The 25,411-nt window shown below is 44.7% G+C and overlaps 1 protein-coding gene across 1 annotated transcript in view; it reads left to right on the top strand.

The window, feature by feature from the left end:
- The window catches only part of DGKQ (diacylglycerol kinase theta), a 90,707-nt gene extending 77,716 nt beyond the window's left edge, over positions 1-12,991 (top strand). Inside the window, 4 exon segments of the mRNA XM_032097096.1 lie at positions 1,081-1,227; positions 2,440-2,551; positions 4,125-4,277; positions 5,347-12,991. Coding sequence (XP_031952987.1) covers positions 1,081-1,227; positions 2,440-2,551; positions 4,125-4,277; positions 5,347-5,445 — 511 coding nt within the window. The 3' untranslated portion in view covers positions 5,446-12,991.
- The last annotated feature ends 12,420 nt before the right edge of the window (positions 12,992-25,411 follow it).

Raw genomic sequence — 25,411 nt, 5'->3', positions numbered from 1 at the left:
GGTTTCCTTCTTCATGCAACAAAAATTAATACTTCTTGGGTATATTGAAAATGTTGTTTCCTACTAATATTCCAGTATTTTTCAACTGTATCCAAATTAGACAAAACCTGTCTTAGCATAGATACATCTTGTCTAGAGGAGAAGTGTATGTTAAATGGTGTTTACATGAGGTACCTTTAATTTGATGCTATTTTAAACTTTTAGGACATAGGACTAAGCACTCCCAGTGTAATAATTTAAGATGACTGAAAAGTCTCTGTCTGAAAACTTGGCTGTAACCTGCACTGGCTGTCTTCCCCACTTGAATGTCTACGGTATTTAGACATAATGCTAGAGAAATTTTGCAGAGTTGAATTCTGATGACACCCATGTGCTAGTAGGGTCAAATAATGGAAATTTATGCTTTTTATTTTAAGGTTGCCCTGAAGGCTGTGTACCCAAAGGTTTCCATTATAGAAGAAAATAGTCTCTGTGTTTGACTATCTTTTGTTTATGTTATTCTTAAAAAATTTTGCCATTTCTAGGGATGCCATAAAAATCTTCCTCATCTTTTTTATTCTAAAATTAGAGATGTTAGAGCACTGCCACAAGTTGGGATTACTAAGCCCGTTTTAATTTTCTGCAGCTGAGTATATTTCAAATTAATTAGGAATGTGTACAGCAAAGATTTTTAAATGTTTTTGTGCCATAAGTATTGTAGCATTGCACGAGAAAACAACTTTAAATGGGTCATGGCGACCTCTAAGTCTTAATCAAAAATGTAATCTTCCAGCCCAGGAGTTTACATTTCAAAGAGGCATTGTATTCAGGCAACACTTTGGGAAGGGATGATTTTTCTCTAATCAAATTTCACAATCTGCACATGTCTCAACAGAAGAATCATCCCTTAAGTAAAGGTATGTAAAGTAGGAGTTCATGGCTTATGCTTTGTTTCTGCAGTAAAGCTAGAAGAATTTGAAATGGGTTTTAATTGAAAAACTCTTTAAACATACCTGCTAGAGGACAATAGTGATATACATACAGGGAAGAGTGCTCTGCCTGGCCTTACATTTTGGTTACAGGATGCTTGTCTGCTCCTAGGTTTCACAACAAGGGAGTTTACGTGAAAGTTGGGCTGCAGAAGATAAGTCATACAAGAAACCTTCACAAGGACATAAAGCTGCAAGTGGACCAGCACGAGGTGGAGTTACCAAGTATAGAAGGACTCATTTTTATTAATATACCCAGGTAAAAAGGAGAGGAAGGATCTGTTGTGGATGCATGCCTGACTGTATGTATAGAATTGCTACTTCGTATTTCAGTACCAAATGTCAAATAGTTAGGTAGCAGGATCAAAGAGATTTAACCTGCACACGCTTTCTGACATGCTAGGGACCAGGTACCTAAGCAGTTCCTGCAGTGAAGGCCAGATGGATTTCAACTGTCAAACACTGCCCAGGTGCTACAGACAGCTGGTCAATGTACATAGAGTATGTGATGCTACCTGGGTAGCTGTGGAAAACCCACAGTTCAGGTACCTTTACAGGCCTGTGAGTGCTTCCTTGACACCTGCAGGGAGCTAGAGTTACTGTTGTGGAAGAATGGAAGCCAAATCCACAGGAGATCTGGCTTCCTTAGATGTGATGTTGATAGAGGCAGGTTTTTTGTTTGCACAAAACCAGCAGGTAATTAGTGCTGCCATACTATTATTTTTTCAAGTACTATCTTGTCTTAAACAACCTGTATCTCTTTGCATTTTGGTCTGAAAATGTTTTATTCAAATACGTCTTTTTACATGTACACACATGTGCACATACATTGCACGTGTACACAAATACACATTGCACATGAGAGCTGTGAAGAAGAAAAGATCCCAATTAAGTGATGAGTACTTCATGACCGAAACAATAAGCAAGTGATTTGAGTGGGAAGGGTCAGTACTGCACAAAAACCAGCAGGGTTTAAATTGTCAGAAGCATTTCAGAGGACTGAAGTGCATGAATATCTGCCTAACTACGAGTGCTTTTGGCCAGGTACAAGAATAAAACCTTGATAATTGTTTTAGCTTTGGTTTCTCTTCAGTGGCTTCCATGAATGTTGTCAAGGCCAGTAAGAGCTATGTTAAGTTCTTCAGACTTGAAAGTTAAAGGTTAGTGTAGCTGTATTTCCCAGCAAACTAAAACTCTAAAGAGTTACCTTATTCCTATTTTCTTTTCCCATGGAAACTATTTACTTCACTCCTTTTTCTATTAAAAGATCTGATCAAAATTCTTGCAGATTTTAGGAAAACAGTTCCTGCGTTTACAATGCAGGAAAACTGCTCCCTCCAGCTGGTGCAGGAGCACAGTGTGTATAGCATTTGAAGCCTGACAAACCAGCCACCCTTAGCAGGGCACCAGGGAGTGTGCCTGGGGGCAGACCACAGGCCCACAGATGGTCACTGATGTGCTCTCCACACAGCTGGGGCTCTGGAGCTGACCTCTGGGGGTCTGAGAGTGACAACCGCTTTGAGAAGCCACGCATCGATGACGGCCTGCTGGAAGTGGTTGGTGTGACTGGCGTCGTTCACATGGTGAGTTGGCATCCCAGTAAACACAGAAGAAACACACATTTTATGGGACAGGCTTGCTTCTGTAACAGACAGTGCATTGCAAGTGCATAGTCCTAAAAACTACACCTCTTTGTTAAGGTCAGATAAGAAGAAGTAATAGGAATTCAGAACTTGTTAAAAATCCATGGGGAAATGCTTCATGATTTAACTAGACTTTGAATCAAGTAGAGAAACATACATGTGTGCATATATATATAATGCAATATATATATGTAAAATGCAAGTGTATGCATGTATTATGGAATGCACTAGCTTTCTCATAACAGGTATCATGGTGTCAAAATGGAACAGTTCATGGGATGAAAACAAGATTTTATTCTAATATTACAAAAACAGGCCCTCTTCACCTAGTGTAGCTGTGAAAAATCTTGTCATACCTCATCACAATCACAGTGGAGATTCCATCAAGACAGGTTGCCTTATAATTATCTGCCACAGGCTTTCCAAACCCTATCGCTGAGAATTTGATACTTGCTGCTCTTGATTTGAATGCTATGTCAAGCAGGTGGTATGCTGTTCTGCAAAGACTATTATGACTCAACTTATGCAACTTTAGTTCTTTCACGTATTACATACTTTTACAATGGTCTGCTGTTAGTAACATAGTCCTGTGGGATGGTAGGTTATTTTTGTCTTCATATTTCACCACTATCTAAAGAAATCTGCTGCTAAAAAAGTATATGTGGTCAGGTAACTAGAGATAATTAATCCATAAAGCCACCAAAAGTGGAAAGGTGGGTGGTTAAATTTTGTGGAGCTTGATCAATCTTTGGTGTTGGTCAACTTTACCATTTTGTAACTTAGATCTTCTAAAAGACACTAAAGAAGTGTTTTGATAGAGATCCTTAAATTTTTTGTGAAAGTAGAAGCAGCTTTGGAGTATAAATGTTAACAAACCTGTGCCTTGGGTTCGTGATAATAAGGTTTTTACTCCCATGTTTGGTTTCTGCACACATTCCCCTAGAGTATGTGTAGCAGCAAAGTTCACTTTGTTTCACTTCTACAGTTAACTCTAAAACGTTAACTCAGCTGTCAAGTTGTAGTTGAGTATGTGTATAAGAAGTTCAGTGTGTGTATATGTATGTATTTCTGTAGCTATATGGAGCTGAGTTTGGAAAAACTCTCTGATTAATAAAGTGCTTTTAGACTTTAGAATTTCACATGTGCTGAAGTCTGTGTGTACATTTAGGTGTCTTTAGAAGTATTTACTGTGTTACAGAGAGGGAAGCCAAAGCAAACAAGACCTTTGTGAGTGTATGCTCCTTGCCCAACCTTTGTGTACAAGTGGCTTTGCTGTGGAAGTTGTTTTGGCTCCCACAGCCGTCAGGGGTATCCGAGTTCTCCTTCCTGGACTAGCTGAAATAATTAACGCTGGGGCAGTAAAGGCATCCTAGTTTTGCCTAAGCAGTTTTTTTAGCTGAAACTTAAAATGTCAGATGAGAATAAAGTAATATCTACCCAGTTGAATTGCAGCTAGTATTTGTACTTCTTGTTAGTTGGGGTGATTGATATCCTGGCATTTATTCCCTAACAGGGTCAAGTCCAAGGTGGTTTTCGATCAGGAATCCGCATAGCCCAAGGCTCGTATTTCCGTGTAACACTCCTAAAGCCAATTCCAGTTCAAGTTGATGGAGAGCCCTGGATTCAGGCCCCTGGCCAGATTATAATTTCTGCTGCAGGACCAAAGGTACTGGCTGTAGGTTTCTCTTAGACTTTGTTCCTGCACTGGATGTTACTGTATTATCTTGCTTGTCTGTGTATTCCGATGCTTAACCCTAAAGGAGCTGCTCAGCACTGTGTGGTAACTGACAAAGCAGTTTCTAAAGAGGATGGTTTGAGGGCTCTCTCTAGTGGCTCAGATGAGGCTTGTGTTTAAAAAAATGGTCCCTATGCTTTGGCCCAGTGACTTAATTTTTATCCCTGTATTGACATCTGCAGGCAGTGTTGCTTGTCTCGAAGCAGGGCACAGTTATAAAGGCCATGGTAGTAGTGCAGTGTGCAAGGTGGGAGTCAGTCTGCTGGAGAAGAGAAGGTCTGTCAGACAGTAGTATCAAAGGAGAAAAATTGGTAAGAGAGGAGCAGAGTCCATGAAAAAGAGACTTAGGAGTAATCAGTGTCTGTTTTTTCTTTATTATCTCAATATGTACATAAATCAGCTCCCCGAGAATTTAACTTCACTCTTGACTTTGAAATTGTGAAATAAACATTTTGCAGTAGATTACTATGGTGCACACCAGTCTACACATTTGCCTGCTACCTTAAGGATGCCTTTTCAACTCATGGAAATTTGTTGCTACAGGCAAGCACAGAGGGTATGTAGCTGTACTGGGAGTGCTACCAGAACAATTGCCCTTACTGAGGAGAAATGAGTGGGTCATACCTCAAAGTTTCAGACTATGTTGAAACTTTGTTCTTTCCATGAGAAGAAGTGGGGTGGGGGGGGCCAGGGGAAGAGAAAGAGAGAGAGAGCAAACCTAACTTGTCCGCTGCTGACTAGTTCTCTCTATATATGGGTATGTATACATGTGTGTACAGGAATATATATGCACATATACATAATGTGTATATGTTTATGTAAAAAACCCAGTAAATCCTATAGCTTTATAAGGATAGGTGCACCAGACAGTTGTGTTTTTAAATGTTTTTCTGTTGCAGTTCCAGCTTTTTACTTGGTTATTAGTTGCCTTAGATCAGCTTATTGGTGATCACAGATATTTTAATACTCACTCACTTTCTTTTAAATTTTTCAATTTTAGGTCCATATGTTGAAAAAATCCAAGCAGAAGCAGAAAAAAACTGGAAGCCTGAAAGAGATGAAAGTGGATGGTGTGTCAGTCTCTGAAGGAGGACGCTAAGGGGAGACCTGTATCCACACCTAGACACCACACTGGTTCAGTAAAACCGAGTGCAGACAACTCGTGAAGAGAGTTGCTTATGAGCGTGCCTTTCATTACATTTTGATAGTACTGGGTTCTTCTTTGTCTTTCAAAGATAGTGCCTCATTGTCACAAATAACTGTTATGTACCACTTGTCTCATCTGAAATGTTTACTTTGGGTTGCTTTTCTGTAAGCTGTTTCCCAGCCAAACAGAGATTCCAAGATGCTGAGATTTCTGCATTTGCCTTCACAAAAAATCCTTCCCTCCTCTCAGCTCCTTCTTAAAGAATATCATTCCATAGATAATTTTTTTTTATTTGTTCTATAGCTGAAAATGTGTTTCTTTAAATTAATGCTCACAGTAGCATCCTAACCAAAAAAAGGCAAAAACATGAGTTGCTGAGAAGTCCTTAGATCAGTCCAAATAGCACAGCTGAAACAGTACAAGTGTAAAGAGAAAAATACAAAACACAGGAGAGATTATTTCTATAAAAGGATCCCAGAGCACTGGGAAGAGAGAAAGTACTAGAACAGTTGAGTCAAAATATTTCAGAGCGTTTACTTCAACAGTATTTGGACAGCATGAATGAAGGGAAAACAGCCTGTAGAGCACTTTTTCAACTGTAGCTTAGTTTCTCATTATTCAGCCAAAGCCCGTTTTAAAAGGCATTTGAATTTTATCAGCTACAACTCTTAAAAAGGGAACATAAGTACCCAACGCAGTATTATGTTACACCAATATTTTTCTATCCCTGAAACCATTATCTTTGACACCAGACTTTTCGTCTTGACTTTACTTGTGTTGTTTCATTTTCATGAATTTGTACTATTATATAACAGAAAGCTCAAGAATCATCATTAATTAGGTTAAAAGAAGTACCACTTAGTGTTCAGTTAAGTAAATTAGCACAGTCACATGTTAGAGCGGTATTATGTACAGCATAGCTTTGCTGAGGAGCCTTAGCAGGTATTGAAGCCTATAGTATGCATGTAACATGCTCTAGGCTTCAAATAACTGGGAATGCGAGAGGCATCATGAAAATTCACTTACCTCGTCAGGCTTCTCAAGTCTTTGATGGGTGTTGTTATTAGGTGTGGGCCCAGGGACACAGTGACTGTCTTATCTCACTTGGATGAGTGTGTGCTCTTCAGAGGCTGTTTCCCCATCAGCTCCTGTGAGGCCAAGATCAGCTCTCTGTGTTTACCCATCTGCTGAAGGTGTGGGGATCCAGTACTCCTTTTACAGCTTTGTGCTAGAGACTGGTGCTGGAGCAGCCATGCTGGTCCTGCCATATGCTGTCTACATCTGCTATCCATGTCTGTAGTCATGTTGTTCTTCACTCATATCTCTGCCATCTCATCTCACCATGGTTGCCCAGGGACTGAACATTTCACTTTGGGTCAACATCATACACAAAGGGCTCTGTGAACCACTTGTGGGTAGGGGGTGGGGCCTGCAAGGTTTTGCCACTTGTATGCATCTGCTGCTTGGAGCTACTTAAGCCATGCTGGCTAGAGCCCACTTAGCCAGACAGTGGGCTTACTCGTCTTCTGTTGCACAGTAATAACTGTTTCATCTGTGGGTGGCATGAATTCATCACTTGAGTGTCAGCTTTAGGAGCATTCCCTCTTGCCAGTGTGTCTAGAAAAACATCTGTAGCTGCTTCAGGGGGCTTAAGTGTAACTTTGAAATATGCAAAAGCCATTTTGTGATGGAGCCAGTTACATGCTGAGGCAGTTCTTGCTGGGTCTTGGTGATGAGCCTGTACTCTCAGCACTGTGCCAGCTTCAGCAGTGTGCTTCAGAAATGTGCTTTCTGCTTTCCAGTCATGGTGCAATGAGGGTGTGAATGTCATCTATAGCAACAGAATGATGCAGCTAAAGCTATAAAGAGAGACAAAACAGTTATGGAAAAATGGCAGATGCCTGCAGCTTCTCCTTTCGATCTAGTGATTCCTTCTCTGTTTTCTGGTAGAGATACAGTTGGAGGAATAACTCCTGTTTTCAGTGAAACCTCTTGTTAATTGTTTAAATTCTTAATTTAAATTTGGGGATGTTCTTCAGGTCCAGCAGCGTGGACTACAACTTAACTTTTATTCAGCACAAAAACTGGATTCATGCTGTGAAGGAAATAGTTTGGATAGTACAGAGCTAAAAGTCTTGTCTTCCTGATCTCTAAATACAGGGTTATCTTCTTTAGAACCTGGGCATGAGAGGTCAGCTGGACCTCTTCTGGCATCCTGGTACCAGCATTACAAGTAGGGAGGATAAAGTGTTGTATTTCAGGATGTGCACTCTCTGAATGAAGCTCACAAATTAGAGAGGAAATCTGGAATAGGATGCTGCTTCATAATTGTCCAGAAAGACAGAGAAACTGCTTTGTATCCTTGGGGCAGCAGAAAGAATGCATGGTCTACTTTCCAGTTGCTGACTCAGTAATGGAAGCTGGATTTCTTGTTACAGAAAACATGCATAAATTTTAAGATTGCTGGTACAGACTGTCTTCTGCAGCCCAAATAAATAAACAAACAAACCTGTCGTACTATTTTTCCAGGCATATATAATCCTGCAGCATGTAGCTGACAGTGTTTCAAGTTCTTGGCTTGTTAAGGACCTGGCTGTCTCTCCTTTTTCTCTGTATCTGTTATCTGAAATAACATGAAACTCACAGATCACAATACTTTAATCAAAGGGCCCCTTGCTGTGGCATATTCTTCCAGGACATTTCCCATCCCTGGAACTCTGTACACGCCTGTTTTGGGGTAGCATCACAGTAGCAAGGTGACACTGAAGTATGAGTGTATTCTTTTCCCAGTGGTGGAGGGCAAGAAAGCTTTGAGTTTGGTTTTCTTTCCCTTTCCTTTTTTTCCCAGAAACCAACTGCCATATAGTGTTTGAGCAGATGAGCGCCACACTGGAATAAAAACACTCTTAGCATCTAAGGCCTCTGTGCATCAAAAGATTATTCTTAATGTCTTTTGATGACAAAACAGATTCCTGGGCAGTTGAGATAGAAAACCCCCTGTAAAGCTTTTAAAAGGAGAAACTCACTCATTAACCCCTCTATTAAGATGTTTCAGGTTCTGTAAAGGCCATTATATCAAGAATATATGTGTGTATGTATTTTTTATTCTCATATTTTCATTGCATATGGTGTCTGAGAAGACCTGGTATTTTCTTCTGGGGTATACAAGGCCTGCATGAAGGGAGGGGATAACTCTTTGCTGTTAATATGAAACATTTAGACTTAGCCTTTCCACTTAACGTAACAATGCAGTATAATTTATGTGACAGTGGGCAGATAGATGATTCTCCATATGGGCTCTTTGAGTAGTATTGTGTGAGAACCCAGTGGTCACGTGACCAAGTACTTTAGATAATGCAGCAACAGAAGTGTTGGGGAAGAGGCTCAGTTCTGTCAAGACAGCTGTTAATGAACATCAGGGACGCAGGACCAGGAGCTATAACTGTGGACAGGGAAGAGATGCAGACTCATTGCTATCCTGAGCACACTCCTTCATCCTCTCTCCACTGCCTTTTTACCTTGCCTATAAACCACTGCAGGCACAAATAGCACAACTAGCATCTCTCCTGCTGAGATACACTCTCCTGACCTTTTACTAGTGTCCTACTTAGGCATTGCCAACACTGGGGAGAGAAGGGTCCTGAAAACTGTGGTTCCTTTCAAATACCCCAGTGTTGCAGATTAGTGCAGGTGGTCAATTGGTTAAAATCTGTTTTGATGGATAAACACATTACCTCTGTCTTGAATTAGTAGAACCGAAATTCAAAAGCTCATCCCTGAGATATGGGTGCTACTTCAGAAAATTTGCTGCTTTTTTCCCCATGGCTTTTACCCTTGATTTGTACAGTTTAAATTGCTGGTATTTTCACTGCATTGATTTTTAGGTGAAATGGTTCTTTTGCCAAAAACCTTTTGTTTATATATGTGTATATATGTGTGTGTACATACATGTGTATACATACATGTGCACACACCCTTTAAGAATACGCCTTATTGTATTTCCTTCCACAGTGCCTAATTATACAGCTTTTGCCCTGTTACAGCATTCTGATAGCACTCACTTCTGGTTCTTTCTCTCTCCAGTTTCAGACATAAGGCAGGACTTGCACTTTCCAACAAGACATGACAGCAATATAGTGAAAGCACAACTGTGTTTAGAGTACAATCTCTGCATGTATGCAGTTTGAGCTCTGCTTGCTCTTTCTAGATTTTAGTCAAGTATCTGTGTGTCTAAAACCAATGGCAATGGCTATTGTAGCATTTTAAAAACTAGGAAGAAGCTGTCCACTGCAAGACTTAACTAAGGAACAAAACTAAATGAGCTATTATAGACAATTGTTGTTCATCTTCACAGTTACCCTCTTACAAATATTGTATGGATTTCATTTCTTTAAAGAGAAAATAATGCACTTGATCTGAGTATCATCTGTTTCAAATTGCTTAGCATTTATGCATGCATGTGATTCTGTAGCAGCCTGTTGGCATATAAATATCATTATCAAATGAAACCTCTTTTTGTGGGAGGAGAAGGTAAGACGAGCTGTTGTGACACTTAAAAAGGGCTTATGTTGAAGACACAACAGATTTGGTTGCATATGTATTTAATAATGTACCGACTGCAGGTACACTCTGTCTTGTATAGTCTCTAGTCCATATTCCAGTGCCAGTATTGGGGTCTATTGGAGTTGTGCACTTGAGAGACCTGGCAGTAAAGACTCTTTCAGTCTGCACCCCACATCTCTTCCTTACCACCTTCAGAGTGATGGTACAGCTTTCTGCCAGGCTGCTCTCCTGCCCTTTGGGCCTAGCTCTGTACTGAAACTGGTATTGAAGGTATGAGTATGTGCTGGTGAATGTGTGTGGAGAGTGGGGGAATGGAGTTCCAGCTCTAAGCGCTGCTCTGTCAGTTTGGCTTAGAATATTCTTTAATTTCTGCTTCAGCTTCTACTTTAGCCATCTAACAGCTGTGCAGCAAAGAAAAATTTGGCAACTACTGAATTGCCTTGGATTCACCAGTGACAACGTTGCATCATTTTCAGGCTTTGATCTTATATGCACCCGAATATGTGTAACTTCATTATACTTTTTGCACTTAACAGAAAATACAGGTTAGATAGGCTTAGGGTGTGGCAAAATTGCAATGTTTATACTTTTTTTTTGTAAATATGGGGATAATTCTACAGATACAAAGATGCACTTTCAGAAAACAATGAGAACAAGTTTGTAGAATACAATTGTTTAGGAGTTTCTCTGACTGCAGTGTTCTTGATCCCCATCCATGTCTAACACTGTGTTCTCCTTGAAAGCCTGCTTGGGGATAGAGATGGCTTCTCACATCGCAGAATGTATTTATAGCTGACTGACTGAAAGTTCATGTATGTTTTTGAGCAAGTTTGCTGCTATTCTAAGTTTTAGGTTTTACTAGACTGCTTCTATAATGCATAAAATAATGTTCAAGTTTTATTTATAATGTCAACACTTACTGACTTGACACTTAGTTGCAGGAGACATCCAGCCCAAAGCCTTCATTCCTTTTGCTATTTAATGGTTTTGTTGTGTTGTTGGTTTTTTTTAGCAGTGTAGGCATTGTATGTGTGGAGTGCAGTGAAATGAATGCAAATTACTAATCTTAACCTGCAGTTAGAGTGGCAGTTTCAATGTTTACAGGACAGTGACTATTGATTGTAAACCCATACATGTCCACTGAAACAGCGCACTCTTCATGTGTTTTGGAAGCATTGTTTCTGCTTACCATGGTAATTAATGGAACAGTTGCCTTCTGGTTTTAGAGTCCTGGTTATGTTGCTTTGGAGAGATTTAAGTGTGGGTTATGGCTTCTCTGCCATGGACTTGCAGGACAGAATTTCTACTGATACAAGTGTGTTATATTGAATATGTTTGCTGAAAGAGTGACTTTATTTTTTGTGAAGATAATTTATGAGAAGGTTTTATAGCAGATCAGTACTGAAAAAGTTGAAGTCTTGAAATAAATGTGTGTAGATATTAAAGATCTATTCCAAAGCAAAGTATTTTTTAATAGGGCACTGTTACTGGTGTAGTTATCCCTCTAAGCTCTCCTGGCAGCATACCCATTTAGCATGTCACTCTGCACTGGTCAAATGTGTTATTTAGGGAACAACCTGATTTCATAAGATATGGCTTCATTTATATTGTGTGTATCCCCTATTACACCTCTGGCAGCAACCTAATATAAACATCAGCCTCACAAGGCAGGGCTTCTCCCCCATACAGATCACTGCAGGTTGAAGAGCAGAGAGCCTGCCCTTGTGCTTGACTACAGAAAGGTTATAAGTCTGGTGACTGTCTGGCACTTACAGTCCTCTCTCTCTTACTGTCACAGAGTGTGCCACACAAGCTCTTTTGCTTTCTGAAGGCAGGCAGGCCCAAATCAAGAGTGCCTGCGTCAAACTGCTAACAGCTTGTCTCACCATGGCATCCATTTCTTAGTGCTGCTTATCTTGCCAAATTGGGTAGCAAGAGGTGCTTGAAGTATTACTGAGTATTTATTGTGTAATTTTGGGTGCTTTTAAAGCCTTCACTGCTATTTTAAAGCAAAATTTGGGGATCTGTAGCATACCAATAGCTGTATAAAGCATTCCAAACATGCCCAAAGCAAGTTATCCTTGTGATAGTTTAGTTAGCAATGGTATAGCTAGTAGCAATCAGTATCCTGGCGCTACAAGTTCTGAATATTGGAAGAGAACATCTCTGCTTTGAATGCAAAGCATCAGAGTTTGTAATTCACTATAGATTTCAGTGTCTCTCCTACTTATGAATGACTGATGACATCTTAATTCTTCTCAAACTATGACTTAACTATCGCTTAAATAACTGTTTTTCACCTCTGGTTATTTAAATCATCCAACTTACACAGTTGTATGAATGCTGTTCTATTATCAAGACACTTTTAAGGTGTCTCATAGCATTTCTTGTGAATGTTCCAATACATCGGTAATAAATAATCCTGACCCAATAAACTAACATAAGATGACAAGTTATTGTCTAGTGCTTATTCTTTGTGCATCTGCCTAATTCTCAGAAAAAAAAAAAAAAGCCTAAGTACAAGCATTAAAGTGGTTGAAAACGGTTTCCACACTATGTGCCTCAAATCAGTAATGCGTTATCACACTTGTGGATTGGTCTCAAAAACTAGCTTTTAATGATGTAACTTGTTTCTCAGTGTCTGCCTTGCAAATGAGACATGTCACTATTATTTGTGGTTACAAATAACATACCTAGTGTAGTAATAGATATTTTTTCAGTAATTTATAAAAGATGGACTTTTCTCTTATATTTAAACATCTGTTCATCCTTGGGGTTCTGTTCTTAGAACAATTCTGTGTATATTTTGCAATACATGTTTTGTGTTTGTACATTTTGCACCAATATGAAATATTGTATTCTAAGTATTATTTACAAGTTCCAGAGATCTGTAACTAGTATTTGCTGTGAAAAATACAACATCTCTTCTACCCTGGATGCTTGTGGAGTAGTTATGCTTTAAGTATAGTGGAATACACTTCTGCAGAGACAAACATACTTTATCTCAGCTGGACACTGCTTTTACAGGAATTCTGTAGCCTTGCTGTTTGAGATTGGGTCCTGCCCTGTGAAAGGGTAGCTGTGTTCTAACAGTGTGATTTCATATGTTTTCATTTGTAAGATGGCATTAAGTTTGATCCCTGCAACATTGAAGCACCTCTAGAACCCTTCTTTCTGTGGACAGCACTTACTGTAATTGGTAGGGTCTTCCTGTGACAGCACTACACACAGTGTGTTAAGTATTTCTAGTGTCTTGAGTTACTTTAATGATGATCCAGATTTTCCAAGGTAGTTTTGTACAATTGCTTGCCCTGTTTGCACTTCTCTACAAACAGATGACGTGGTGTTTTAAGACTGTGGGTAACAGGCTCACGCATAGCCTTGTGCTTGGCTCAGGTGAGCAGTGGTGGACCTGGCCTGCACAACTCAAGGACCAGACCTCATGGGCCTTGGCTTGGAGGGAGTCAGCTGGAACAAGTGGAAGGGCTGTCCAGTGAGCTGGGCCCATGTGGAAACTGCCCCACTGTAGGTGCACAGCCCACTGCTCCTTGGAGGTTAAGGTCTGCCTTTCACTGATGGTGGGGGTTCCATCAGCTGGACATCTCCACTTGGGTTGTCCCTGCTGCAGTAACCCTGCCTCTGGCAATGAGCAATTGATTCTCCCCGCTCTGTTGAGCAATTGGCTGCAGAACTGAGGAGGCCTTGGTTATGTCCCAGCACCTCTGGAGAAACCTTACTGTTCCTTGCTGGACTGCAAATCAACAAGCTCTGAAGCAGCTACAATTACATTTAAAAACCATACATGGAAAAACTCAGTTCAGGGCTATAGTTCTGGGAAAAGAGGGGAAGCAAACAAAACACTGAACTTCATGCAGAGAAGAGAAAATAACCCACAAAACATCCAAATCCGAAATGAATTTTACCCCTGCCCTCCTCTGAGCTGAGACAACAGCAAGAAGAGTAGACAACTTGCAGCAGTCCCTCCCTGCCCATACAGGCTTGTTCCTTGGAATCTGGTTATAACCACTTTCTTAACAAGGGGAGCTGGTGTCTGAGAATGCGAAAGATGGGTTTGACCATGATAAATCCCAACTTAACTTCAATGTGGATTTCATTGCCAGTTAGACAATGTTCTTTGAAGCAGAGCTAAACAAGAAAAGTCTTTTAGACAAATAATTAAGTAACAAGGAAATTAAATTTAAGGGTTAATGGAACCATTTGGGGCATCAAATTGATCATCAGATGACAGCTTTGGGCCCCTAAAACAGATGCTTTCTTGTTGTGAACGACTGGTGGACTGTAGCAGCTGCGATCCCTCCTGCTGGGCCTGAATTACCAAATGCTGGAATATGCAGCAGTGGCGGTGTCAGCACCTTGAAAACAAATCCATGCAGACACAGCAGTGCTTATGCAGGTGCCCACATACAGGCAAGCAGCCTTGACATGAATAATACAAGTGGGCCAAACCTGTGCCTCCTCACCAACTAATGGGGCTCAACATTCACTCCTGAATGAATTGCTATCTCTCACAATTTCCCCAGACTTCTCTTGTGGCTGGCACCATACTCTCTTGGTCTATCCAGAACCTGGCTTTCAGGTTCTGTAAACCAAGAAATCCAGCTTAAAAGTCTGCTAGGGAATCACAGAAAAAGAGAGAGGGAGGGGAAAACTGACAACAGCAAAATGGTTATAGAAAGGTTAGAGAGGTAGAACAGCCTGCACGGATCAGGCACAGAGTGCGCCCAGACAAGTGCTCTGACCAGAAGCCTGCTGCCTTAATGCAGGGCCCTTGTAATCAGGGGCAGGGTCAGGGTCAGGGTAGGCATCAGAAAACGCATACAGTGAAATGCACACAGACTGCACCTCACTCCACACTGGAAAATGAGGTAGGGACAAGCTCTGTCACCTTCAGGACTTCCCTCAGCCAATTTGTGCTGTTAATCAGTGATCATTTACCACAATCAGCCACTCTCACAGGCAAGTACTGGTACCCCTGCTGGAGCAGTGTCCTCAAGTCTGTGCTAGGTAACTATGAGGCTGCTGTCAGCCAGGATTTCTGGGGATGCTGCTCACAACTGTACTTCTTCGAACACTGTTTTGAGGTCAGCACCTCCTGCCTCAAAGAAGCTTTCCCTCCTGCAATTTCCAAAGCACAAGCAGCTCAGAAGTCACAAAACATTCCTGACAGCAGTGACATGTGGATCTTGCCCATCCTGCTTCAAACTGGCCAAGCTGAAACAAGCTAATGCAGTCACATGGTCATGGTACAACCTTGCATCAAAGGTCCTGCGCCCATACCTTTCTGTCACAACAGGAATGGCTTGGTGTCCTCTGATGCAGCAGCCTCCCCTACAAAACATGGAGCAGAGCTGATAGCAAGTCTTCTATGACTCTCAGTCTCATAAGCCACAGTCCCCACAGCCAAACCCCAACATCTCTGGTCCAGAAAAAACTTATGGAGGCTGAGGAGGCCATATGACAGAGTCTCAGCATGTCTGCAACGAAAGTGTGGAAATGGTACTCATCTGGGACATGCCAGAATTGAAGAGACTCCATCAGAACTGCTACAGGAAAGGAGACTGCTTCAGTTGACTGGATGACACATTTTTCTTCTACACTCTCCCATTTCAGTTTCCCAGTCTTTGGCCCTTGCTGGTACCTCCATCCTCTTCCTAACTCATCAGCCATTCCTGTCACAGGACTTGTTGTTGCTCCTGCATTACTACTCTGTACAATGGCTTGTAATATTTGCTCTCCACCAGAAACAGTTTACACCTTTTTCAGGCTTCTTTGGGTTGTAAGTGAACATTGTGATGACTTTTTCCAGTCTTTTGAAGTTTTTAACTGTGATGTGTCAGCAGTTCTGGTCATAAAATTTAACCTGCATCCTGCTAAAACCTGTCCAAGGTCTCAATTATATCTGCCTGTTAGGGGGAGCTGCTTGAGTTTCTGTTAATTATAAATATTCTTCCAGGTGTCTGCCAAGTTTTATGAGTGCTGGCACAAAAATAAAGCAGTGTCAATAAAGTACCATGCTACTAAAACAAGGAGTTTAGTTCTAGCAATTCTTTTTAAATACAAACATGGACACTTGCTGCTGGGCACTGACCACTTCATGATTTTCCTGGCTTGTTAACTCACTCTTACACTGGAGGTTGCTGCCCTCTTGCTTTCTGACTGAGGATAGCAAAACCCTCCCCTGACTTTGGAAAGGCTTTCAGGAACTGCCCAGACACTGGATGTGCTATTGCTCTGGTTTAAAAACTATTTTAAAAGAAAGTGTGCTGTAGTTATGCAAAGATGTTTATGCTTTAACTGTTTGCTTCATTTTTTAAAAAGTTTGTTCTATCTTTCTTAAAGTAATCCTCCTCTGAAATTATAATCAGTTTGGGGCAGCATTGCTGGGAGGAGCGGCAGAAAGGTGTGGGGTGCAGCTCTGCAGGTGCCATTCACCTCTGGAAGGGGGCACATGCTGGGGAAGCATTGGCAAGCTGTGCCCTGGGGGCGGCCCACCACAGGAAGGGCACAAGGGACCTAGTCCCCTGTAGGGGGAAGGTTGGCATGGGGAGTTTGGCTCTGTGAAATTTGCCTGCAAAGGGACACAGGGGAACCCAAGGCATGGCTCGGCAGCCAGCCTCAGGGGTGCTTGGCTTGAGGTGAGCTGGGGTATGCTGGTTTCTACTGGGGTTGAGTTAACTTTCTTCAGTGTCATGTATGGGACTGTGTCTTGGGTTTGTGCTGCACACAGGGTTGATAATATAGAGATATTTTAGTTATTGCTGAGCAGGGCTTACACAGAGCCAAGGCCTTTTCTGCTCTTCCTACTGCCAAGCTGGTGAGGAGGTTGGGGGTGCATGGGAGGTTGAGAGGAGAAACAGCCAGGGCAGGTGACCTAAACTGTCCACAGGTATATTCCAGACCATTTGACATCCTGCTCAGTATTTTAAACTGGGCAAGAAGGAGGAAGGAGGGGACGTTTGGAGCGAATGGCATTTGTCTTCCCAAGTCACTGTGAGGTGTGAGGGGGCCCCTGGAGATGGCTGAAGACCTGCCTGCCCATGGTAAGTGGTGAATGAATTCTTTGGGGGTTTTTTGCTTATGTGCGTGGCTTTCACTTTCCATATTATACTGTCTTTATCTCAAACCAAGTGTTTTTTAGCTTTTACCTTTCCGAGTCTCTCCCCAGTCCCACTGGTGAGGCAGGGAGCGAGTGGCTGTGTGTGGTTCTTGGTTGCCAGATGGGGTTAAAGCGAGACAGGGGGGAACACTGTTTCACACAGCTGGAGGGGAGGTCATGACATTTGACAGCATGGGGGCCAAGCCACAGCAGTCAGTGGTGGAGAACAAAGCCCAGCACTGCTCCAGGGCCAGCTCCAGGGGTGCTGAGAGTTGGGCAGCCTTGATGGCAAAGGTCTGCCTGCCTTCTGGAAACAGTGTCACAACTCTCCTCTCAAGCAAGAGCCCAAAATTCATGGCCTAGCATGGCTAAAGGCCAGGGCCCACAGTACTCTGCATGGGGGCACGGTGGTGGACAGAGGTGGCACAACCCCAGCCAGACACCAGGTGTCTTGTCTTGGATGAAGATGGATAGAAAAGCCCTCAAGGTCCTGAGGGCCAGGCCCTGGGAGCATGAGCACAGAGAAGTTGGTGGGGCACAGTCTGCATGGACTGAGGACTAGGTCCCACAGTGCTTGGCTCAAGCGGGACCTGAGGCGGAAGCACCTGCAGAACAAATCTCTCCTGCGCAGCTGGATGGCTTAGTCCTTCTGTACTCTATGCAACAGTATCCTTGACAAAACAGAGCACATGGCTGGTGACATGTTTCTCCACTGCATCTCCACCCAGCTTGCTCAGGACAAGAACATGGGTTAGCTCAGTCCTCTCCCATGATGTCAGAGCTGTGGTGCACATAGAAGAGGCCCATCTCGAGTATCCCTACTCCTACTGGGGCACTGGTCTCACTCCCTCACCCGCTGCATACAGCCTATCTTTCTTCCCCAGCCCCTACCTCCAAGCTTCCACTCCTCACACAGCTGCTGCCAGCTCCTCTGGCTTCCTCTCTGTTCCTGACACCTATCTCCTCATGCCCACCTCAACTTCACAACCTCTGGCTCTGCTGCCATCACCACCCACCTCCCAGCTGCTCCAAATTTCTGCCTGGGCAAGTCCAAACAGCTGCTGCTACAGCCACAGTCCACACACAAGAAATGTCTCCTGCCCCTGGGAAGAGCCCTGGCCCAGAGCAAAGCCCCAGCAGATCCACCCTGCAGCCCCAAGGCTGCCTCCTCCTCCTAGGGCACCTGCCCACTCTATCAGCACCAGCTGAGGAGCTGTCCAAAAGGCACACGCAGCAGAGCACTGCCATAGCAAAGGGCCCTTTGGGGAGAAGCAGCAGGAAGGTTATGTGGCAGTGCTATCATCTGTCAACGAAACACTGTGCTCTCAGGCACAACATCTGGGGCAGCTGCTGCTCTCATGACTGCTCCAAGCACATTCTCTCTCCCCCTCTGGCACCCATAGACTCCAAGGCACATGGAACTCATACAGGTTGACTGGGGCAGGACGTGCCTGCTTTCTGTGGATCTCCCAGAAAGAGCAGGCACCGCGGCAGGATTAAGCTGTTGCGCTGCTCTGTGCCACTTCACAGCTACGCCGCCACTGCCATTTCCATTCAGCGCCAGGCTGACTTCCAACCCAGCCCGGCTTGGAGTCCTCCCCCTGCAGAGGATTACCTCCACAATCACAGCTCCGGTGGACTTAGCACAGCCACAATGAGCAACAGCAAACACTTTCTCACCACCATCAGCTGACAGCCCAGGGCAGCCGAAAACAACACAGAAAGAAATGATGGGGCAGCAGCTGACTAAGCCACCCGGATTAGAGAGGCTCAAACGGGGCTGAAAACCAGCATGTACCGCTAACCCAGCAGAACTGCAGCTCCAGCCCTCATCTCAATTCATCCAAACACGGTCAGGTGGCTCCTGGCTCTGAGCACGCTGAGAAAGGACACAAACACTGACGCTGCAACACAGAAGTCAGGCAAGAGGGGAAGAGCAGCCACCTGCAGACAACCATCACCCTCAACACACGCATCACCTGTCAGGGTAGCTGTGGCAGCATACAGAAAGGTAAAGGGTCATCTGTCCTGGAGTACATACCCACAGATCGGTTGTGGGTCTCTGTGCTACAGCACTGTGGCTTGCACCCAGGGATTCACAAACTACAATCTCCACCACCACACTGCAGCATGTAGAGACCTGTCTCCCTATACAGCCTCAGAACAGCCATGCACCTGGGAGATGCCACAACAGGTTACATCTCAGGTAAGCCACAGGTAAAAGACACAGGCTTCACTCTGCAGAACTGCACACTTGATACTCTGCAAACCTCAGCTCTGCCTATAAGGTGGTGGTACAGCCCGAAAAACGGCCCCTCATGGGGGCAGCACTGCTATCTCACTAGCCATGGCCTCCAACAAACTACCAGAGAGAACAATTTTGCACAGGAGCAGGGCAAGAGAAACTCAGGGGCTCGACCAGCACCTCCGAAATTTAGCAAACAGCAGCTCCAAAAACCATCTTTTCTCACAACCAAGACACAGCAAACAAAGCAGAAAAACAACAAAAGCAAGAGACTGCTAAACAGCAACAGCTTATTCTAGGGATCTTCTCAAGTCTCCCAGCATGACCCAAACAGCCCAGGAAAAGATGGGCAATGGATGACAACACCAGAAACCAGGCAACTCCTCCAGCCATGCTCTCCAGCTCATCCTTTCCCCTCCTCTTCCTCCTCCTTTGCTGCACACCCAGCACCTTTGCTGGGCTGGCTCAACACAGAGCCACTGCAGGGAGGGCCTCTCCTTCAGTGAGGCCCTCCCTGTCTTGTCTCCTAGGACAGCTCTCCTAACCCAGGAACTCCTGCTTAGAAATCAGACAGTGTACTGCTGCACAGGACAGACTTCATTGCTTGCTGAGTCTCCTGTGTTTTATCTACAGAGGTGACCTAAGAATAAAGAATGACATGCAGACTTTTGGAGAATCCCCTTCATGTCATTTCTTCATTATGCCCAGGCACATGATCCTCTGACACTGGAATTTTGCTCTGGCCTTCTCTTTTTTCAACCTGTGTTGCTCATGTCTGGTAGGGCCATGGGATGCCCAGAGCCTGCCCCAGGGATATGCACTGCATGACCACCCCACTGGGCTCTGCCAGGGCACAGAGCCTTCTCAGCCTCGATCAAGGGACAGGTCTCTTCCGGGGACATGACATGGTGCTTGCTCAGGCCTGCCTGGCGGCCACCTCACACACCTCCACAGCCCCCGGGCACGTCTCAGTGCTCTGTGACACCTCTTGGCTGCTCCCCGAACAGCTCAATGCTCTTTCTGCAGCCACGCTAAGTGGAAGGCCTGAACCTGCCTTTTATCTTTGTGCAATGCATTTCATTCACATCTACAGATTCATTCCATCAGCTCTGAAGAAAGACTGCTTTATCTACCTCACACTCATGATTATACCTTTACAAATCTCTCATTTATAGACCCCCATCAAGGTACATCATTAGCATAGCTAAGTATCAATCTACTGATACACTCCTTCATACGACATCTCTAACTATGTACGTGCCCTCTGCATGCGCTGCATATAAATATTTTGCTATCTGAGTACTTCCTGGTACAAGGAAGCAGGAGCTGCAACACTGAACAAAATGGCAGCTCCCTCCCACAAAATGGTAGCAGAAACCTTCCAGACAGGCCTCCGGCCCAGGAAGTCTGGGCGGCGCGGGAGGCGGTTTCAAAGCGCGAGCCAGCGCTGCCTAAAGCCCTCCCAGCCCCCAACTCACAGACCTGCACACACTCGGGGCCTCTCCAGGACACCCAGCTACGCCCATGGAACGCTGGCAAGCGCCAGGCACAAGTGCTGCTGGGAGGCTCTCTGCTCCCAGGTGGGCATCCTCCTGCCAGGCGCTCCACAGGGACACTCCCGCCACAGGAACCTCTGCTGGAGGTTGCCACTGGACCAGAGCCACACAGGGCTCTCGCACAACCCGAGAACAACCCTGCTCCCAAAGCGGGTGCTGCACACAGGCTCCAGTCCAGCACTGAGCACAGCACACCGGTGCACCTCAAACACCTCATCTTCACCCCCAGCAACTAATGTGCAACATGAGCAGAGACACTGCTTCGGGAGAAGGCCACCTCACTCTCCTCAAGATGCTCCAGCTCAAGGCACAACACCAGAGCTGCCCACCTCCAGCACACCAAGGCGAGCGACTGCTGCCCATGTACCTGCGCAAGGCTCTCCCAAATCTGCAGTGCGGCCACGAGGGACCCCGTGAAAGGCTGGTCTGCACTGCTCTCTGCAGAAGCGGCCCCTCTCCCATCACCGCTTCCCTTCCTGGGGAAGTCACCTTGGGCAACAACACACCAAGTCCAAAAGGAAGAGAAATCCCAACCCTCAGCACATTTCAGATGCCACCACACACACTTCAGCCTCTCCCTTCCTGCACCCAACTTCACCATGGACGGCCCGGCTCTGGGGCCAGGCAAGGAGGCACAGCATCGAGTCCTTTTCTGCGCCAGTCCTTGAACAGTTTCACTTTATGCACACACAGCACTTTACTAACCCAACCGCATCTCTCGCTCTCTACACTTAGATTTGCACACAGGTACACCCATGTCCCTATACCCATACAGACAGCACTGCCAATACATGGCTTCACACACACACGGTTCCTTAACCCTGCAATTTCTGCCCTTCCTGGTCCAGCGCGTTTCACTGACCGATCCTGCAACAATCCCTCAGCAACAGCTGCCCCCACAGCATCCTCTGCTCAACTACAGGCACAGCCCAGGAGGAGGAGCACATGCTGAGCCTGAACATCTCCACACAGCAATGGGCACATCTACACTGGGCACTTGCATCCTTCTCTCATCCTTCCAGAGACTTTGCAGCTGGCGCACTCATCTTCAAAGAGTGAGAAGATGTGGTTGCCACCTGCTAAGAAAAAGACACAGGAATTTTCTGCCTGTTTGACCGACTCATTGTGGAGATGTCATGTGCCAGAGAAATATGCATAGAATTGCATAAGTCTCAGCTTGGATTTAAAGCTTTGATGGTAAAATCATTCTAGGTCTTCTTCTCCTATGTCTGCCTTCCCATCATCCCATTCTGAGGTTGTCAGGGGTTCTCATGGATGCTGCAGCGTCAAAGGAAATGGGGGGACTAGCCCTGCACTGTCGCTCACAGCAGTTTTGGATATCCATCCTGCAGGTGCAGTTTTTAGTCCTGTGCAGTCCAATGAACCACAACCACCGTGTACTTGGGACACTGGGCGAAGAAGTTGCACAGCTGTTTCATGTGCCTTTCTCACAGCACAAAATTCCGATCAGACCTGTTACTGGTGGTGTATCTGATTACCAGGATACACGTGGTCTGTGTGGTGAAACTCACTTGGTCTGGAATTTTGTCTCACAGTCCTGGAAGTGCAAGCCAGCAGGAGACTGTGCCCCGCGTGATCATGTCCATTCACCTGTTTAGAGTGGCAGAGGGCCAACAGCAGCCTTTGCGAACCAAACCCTGCCATAAACCTTTGCGCAATTGCTGGAAATTATAGAACTTTTAAATTTTTTAATGTAACTTTAGTCAGGGATTTGTTTGCCTTTGCCCAGGGGGAAGGGAATTGAAGTTTCTTTTCAAAAGACCCTATTCACTGGGCATGGATTGATGATCTTAGCATCTAAGGATTCGGTGTAGGCAGAAGATATACAGGAGATAAACATTAACAAACCATTAACGACCATTAACGAACATTACCACCTCTAGTGCAGTTGGAGACACCTGGGCTGGGAAAAGATTGTCAAGAGAACAAAAGAATGAAGACGTAATTAGCATCAAAAGTGAAGGGATCAATAACCAATAGGAAATAGAATACTAAGAGTTATGTAATTTAAGACGAATGTGAATTTCTTTGGGGTTTAATGTATAAATATGTGAAAAGTTTTGTAAAAACCAGGTGTGATGGAATGATTTTCACTGCACAATCCGGGTATGGGTGGATGAAATAATTTCAATTGAACATCCTGGTCAGAAAAACATCCTGGCCAGAATAAAGTAATGCCTTGATTCTCTAACACTGAAAACATGTTGTTGGAGAATTTCTGTTTTTCCTGCAGTTTCTGCGACACCATCTCTTCACACTTCATGCCTGTACTCCTCTATGCTTTTTGCTTCTCAAGGCCTTCACACCTGTGCCATATTTCTCTCACTACATCATTGTGTTAGTGCTGCAAATACCTCATTGGACATAGAGCAAGTGTTCCAAACAATCCTCTGTACAAAATTATGGCCACATTGGACCAAGAAAAGGAAAAATAAAAAAAAGTAAAACCTGCTTCTCAAGGCCCAGAACAGTGTTCTGGGCAGTGTCGTAGGTACTGAATTTACAAGACCTTGGGCTGGAGGCTGTGAAGCTTGCTCTGTATGTAATTCTCTTGGGCTAGAAGCTTGTTTTACTTATTTTAGCTGTGACAGCTAGATTTAGCACACTTAAGTACAATAATGTCAAAACTATGAACAAAGAACCTTGAGAGTGTTCCAGTCTTGAGCTCGTTGCAACACATATCCCCTCCTAGCAGTTAAAGACAGTGTTGTAGCAATATGCATGCTCTAGAGACCACTTATGAGATTCAAAACTGTATTATTGCAATTCTGCAATGTATTGGAAATGCACGAGTCTGCAAAATTTAATGTGTATTTTTACTGTAACTGCCGTATCATCCTACTAAATGGAAAGCCTTCGTAAATGAAAATAGCCTCAAATGAGTAAACTTTGTATTAAACATTGTATCCTCCATGTGTGGATTTTCTAAAATCGCTTGGCCAGAGGATACTGGACTCTGGTGGCAAGCAGTCTCTGGAGGCTGTAGCAGTTGTAGCAGAAGACGGTTGTCACTAAATACTGTGATACTCATCATTGGGAGCCCCTTGCAGGCACACCCCTGTGAGGTTCAGCAGCTCCACCTCTTCCCTGGCATGTGCCTCACTGTGGGGCCAACCTCTGGCTTGGCTTTGGCAGACCTCCACTGATCAGTGACCATGCAGCTTGGCCTGATGCTGCTTCCAGTCTGACTCTCAGAAGTGGCCATCTACAGAGAGAGGAATGCTGTTGCAGGCGAGATGCAGGGTGGCAGGGCCCCTTGATACAGGATACTGAGGGGCTCTCCATCACTGGTAACCATCTGTGTAGGGAACAAATCAGCCACGTGCTTGGAATGCTGGGGGACACAGTGAAAGCTGAACCTGTGAGTCTACAGCTTTCAAGTATGTACCAATGCCTGAGGTGCCCATGCAGATGCACAGCACCTGGAGATTGGCAGCAACCTGGGTATGGGCTGGGCAGGCACAGGCCTGCTGAGAAGGGCTGCAGGCAGGCACCCACCAGCACCTCCTTGATGGACATGTACCTGTGGAGTGGTTTTTGTACAAGGTGACAAGAGAGAGCTCCAGCTGCACAACTAAATTCAGTGGCTTTTGGTACTCTGAAATTGAGGCATTTTGAGTGAATTAATTAAAGATGCAGGAGTACTGCATGCAGTTCTGGTGCCCACAACATAAGAAAGACATGGAACTGTTGGAATAAGTCCACAGGAGGGCCGCTAAGTTGCTAAAAGGACTGGAGCATCTTCCCTGTGAAGACAAGCTGAGAAAGCTGGGGACTGTTCAACCTGAAGAAGACAAAGTTGTGTGAAAACCTCATTGCAACCAGTATCTGAAGGGTTGTATAGGGAAGTCAAAAAGGCATTTTGTCAGGAACTGTAGTGGCAGGACAAGGATAATCAGGAACAAACTAAAAAAGGGGAAATTTAGGTTAGGTATTAGGAGGAAATTTTTTGCTGTGAAGGTGGTGAGACACTGAGACAGGCTGCCCAGGAAGGCTGTGGATGCCCCAACCCTGGCAGTGTTCAAGGCCACGTTGGATAAGGCCTTGAGCAACTTGTTCTAGTAGAAGGTGTCCCTGCCCATGACAGGCAGGCTTGGACTAGATGATCGTTAAGGTCCTTTCTAACCCCTGAACATTCTCTGAATCTCTGCAGAAGAAAAGCACAGAGCTGTTATTCCTCAGCTGCTCCCTCTGGAAGGCGACTTTGGCTGCAGCCATGTGACAGGACTGAGGCTTCACCGGCTCCGTGCGAAGAGGGCACGACGACCTGAAGCGGCAAGGGTGCGACCCCGGCCGAGCGAGTCCCGCCCCGCTCCCGCGGCCGCGCGGCCCTTCCCGGGCGTGGCAGGGCACGGGTGGCGCGCAGGCGCCCGGGGCTGGAGCGGGCGGGGCGGAGGCGGCGGCGGGGGGGAGGGG

This window comes from Corvus moneduloides, chromosome Z (genome assembly GCF_009650955.1).
Source record: "Corvus moneduloides isolate bCorMon1 chromosome Z, bCorMon1.pri, whole genome shotgun sequence".
In the NCBI taxonomy this organism is placed as follows: domain Eukaryota; kingdom Metazoa; phylum Chordata; class Aves; order Passeriformes; family Corvidae; genus Corvus; species Corvus moneduloides.
This window is presented reverse-complemented; position numbering and strand designations above follow the sequence as displayed.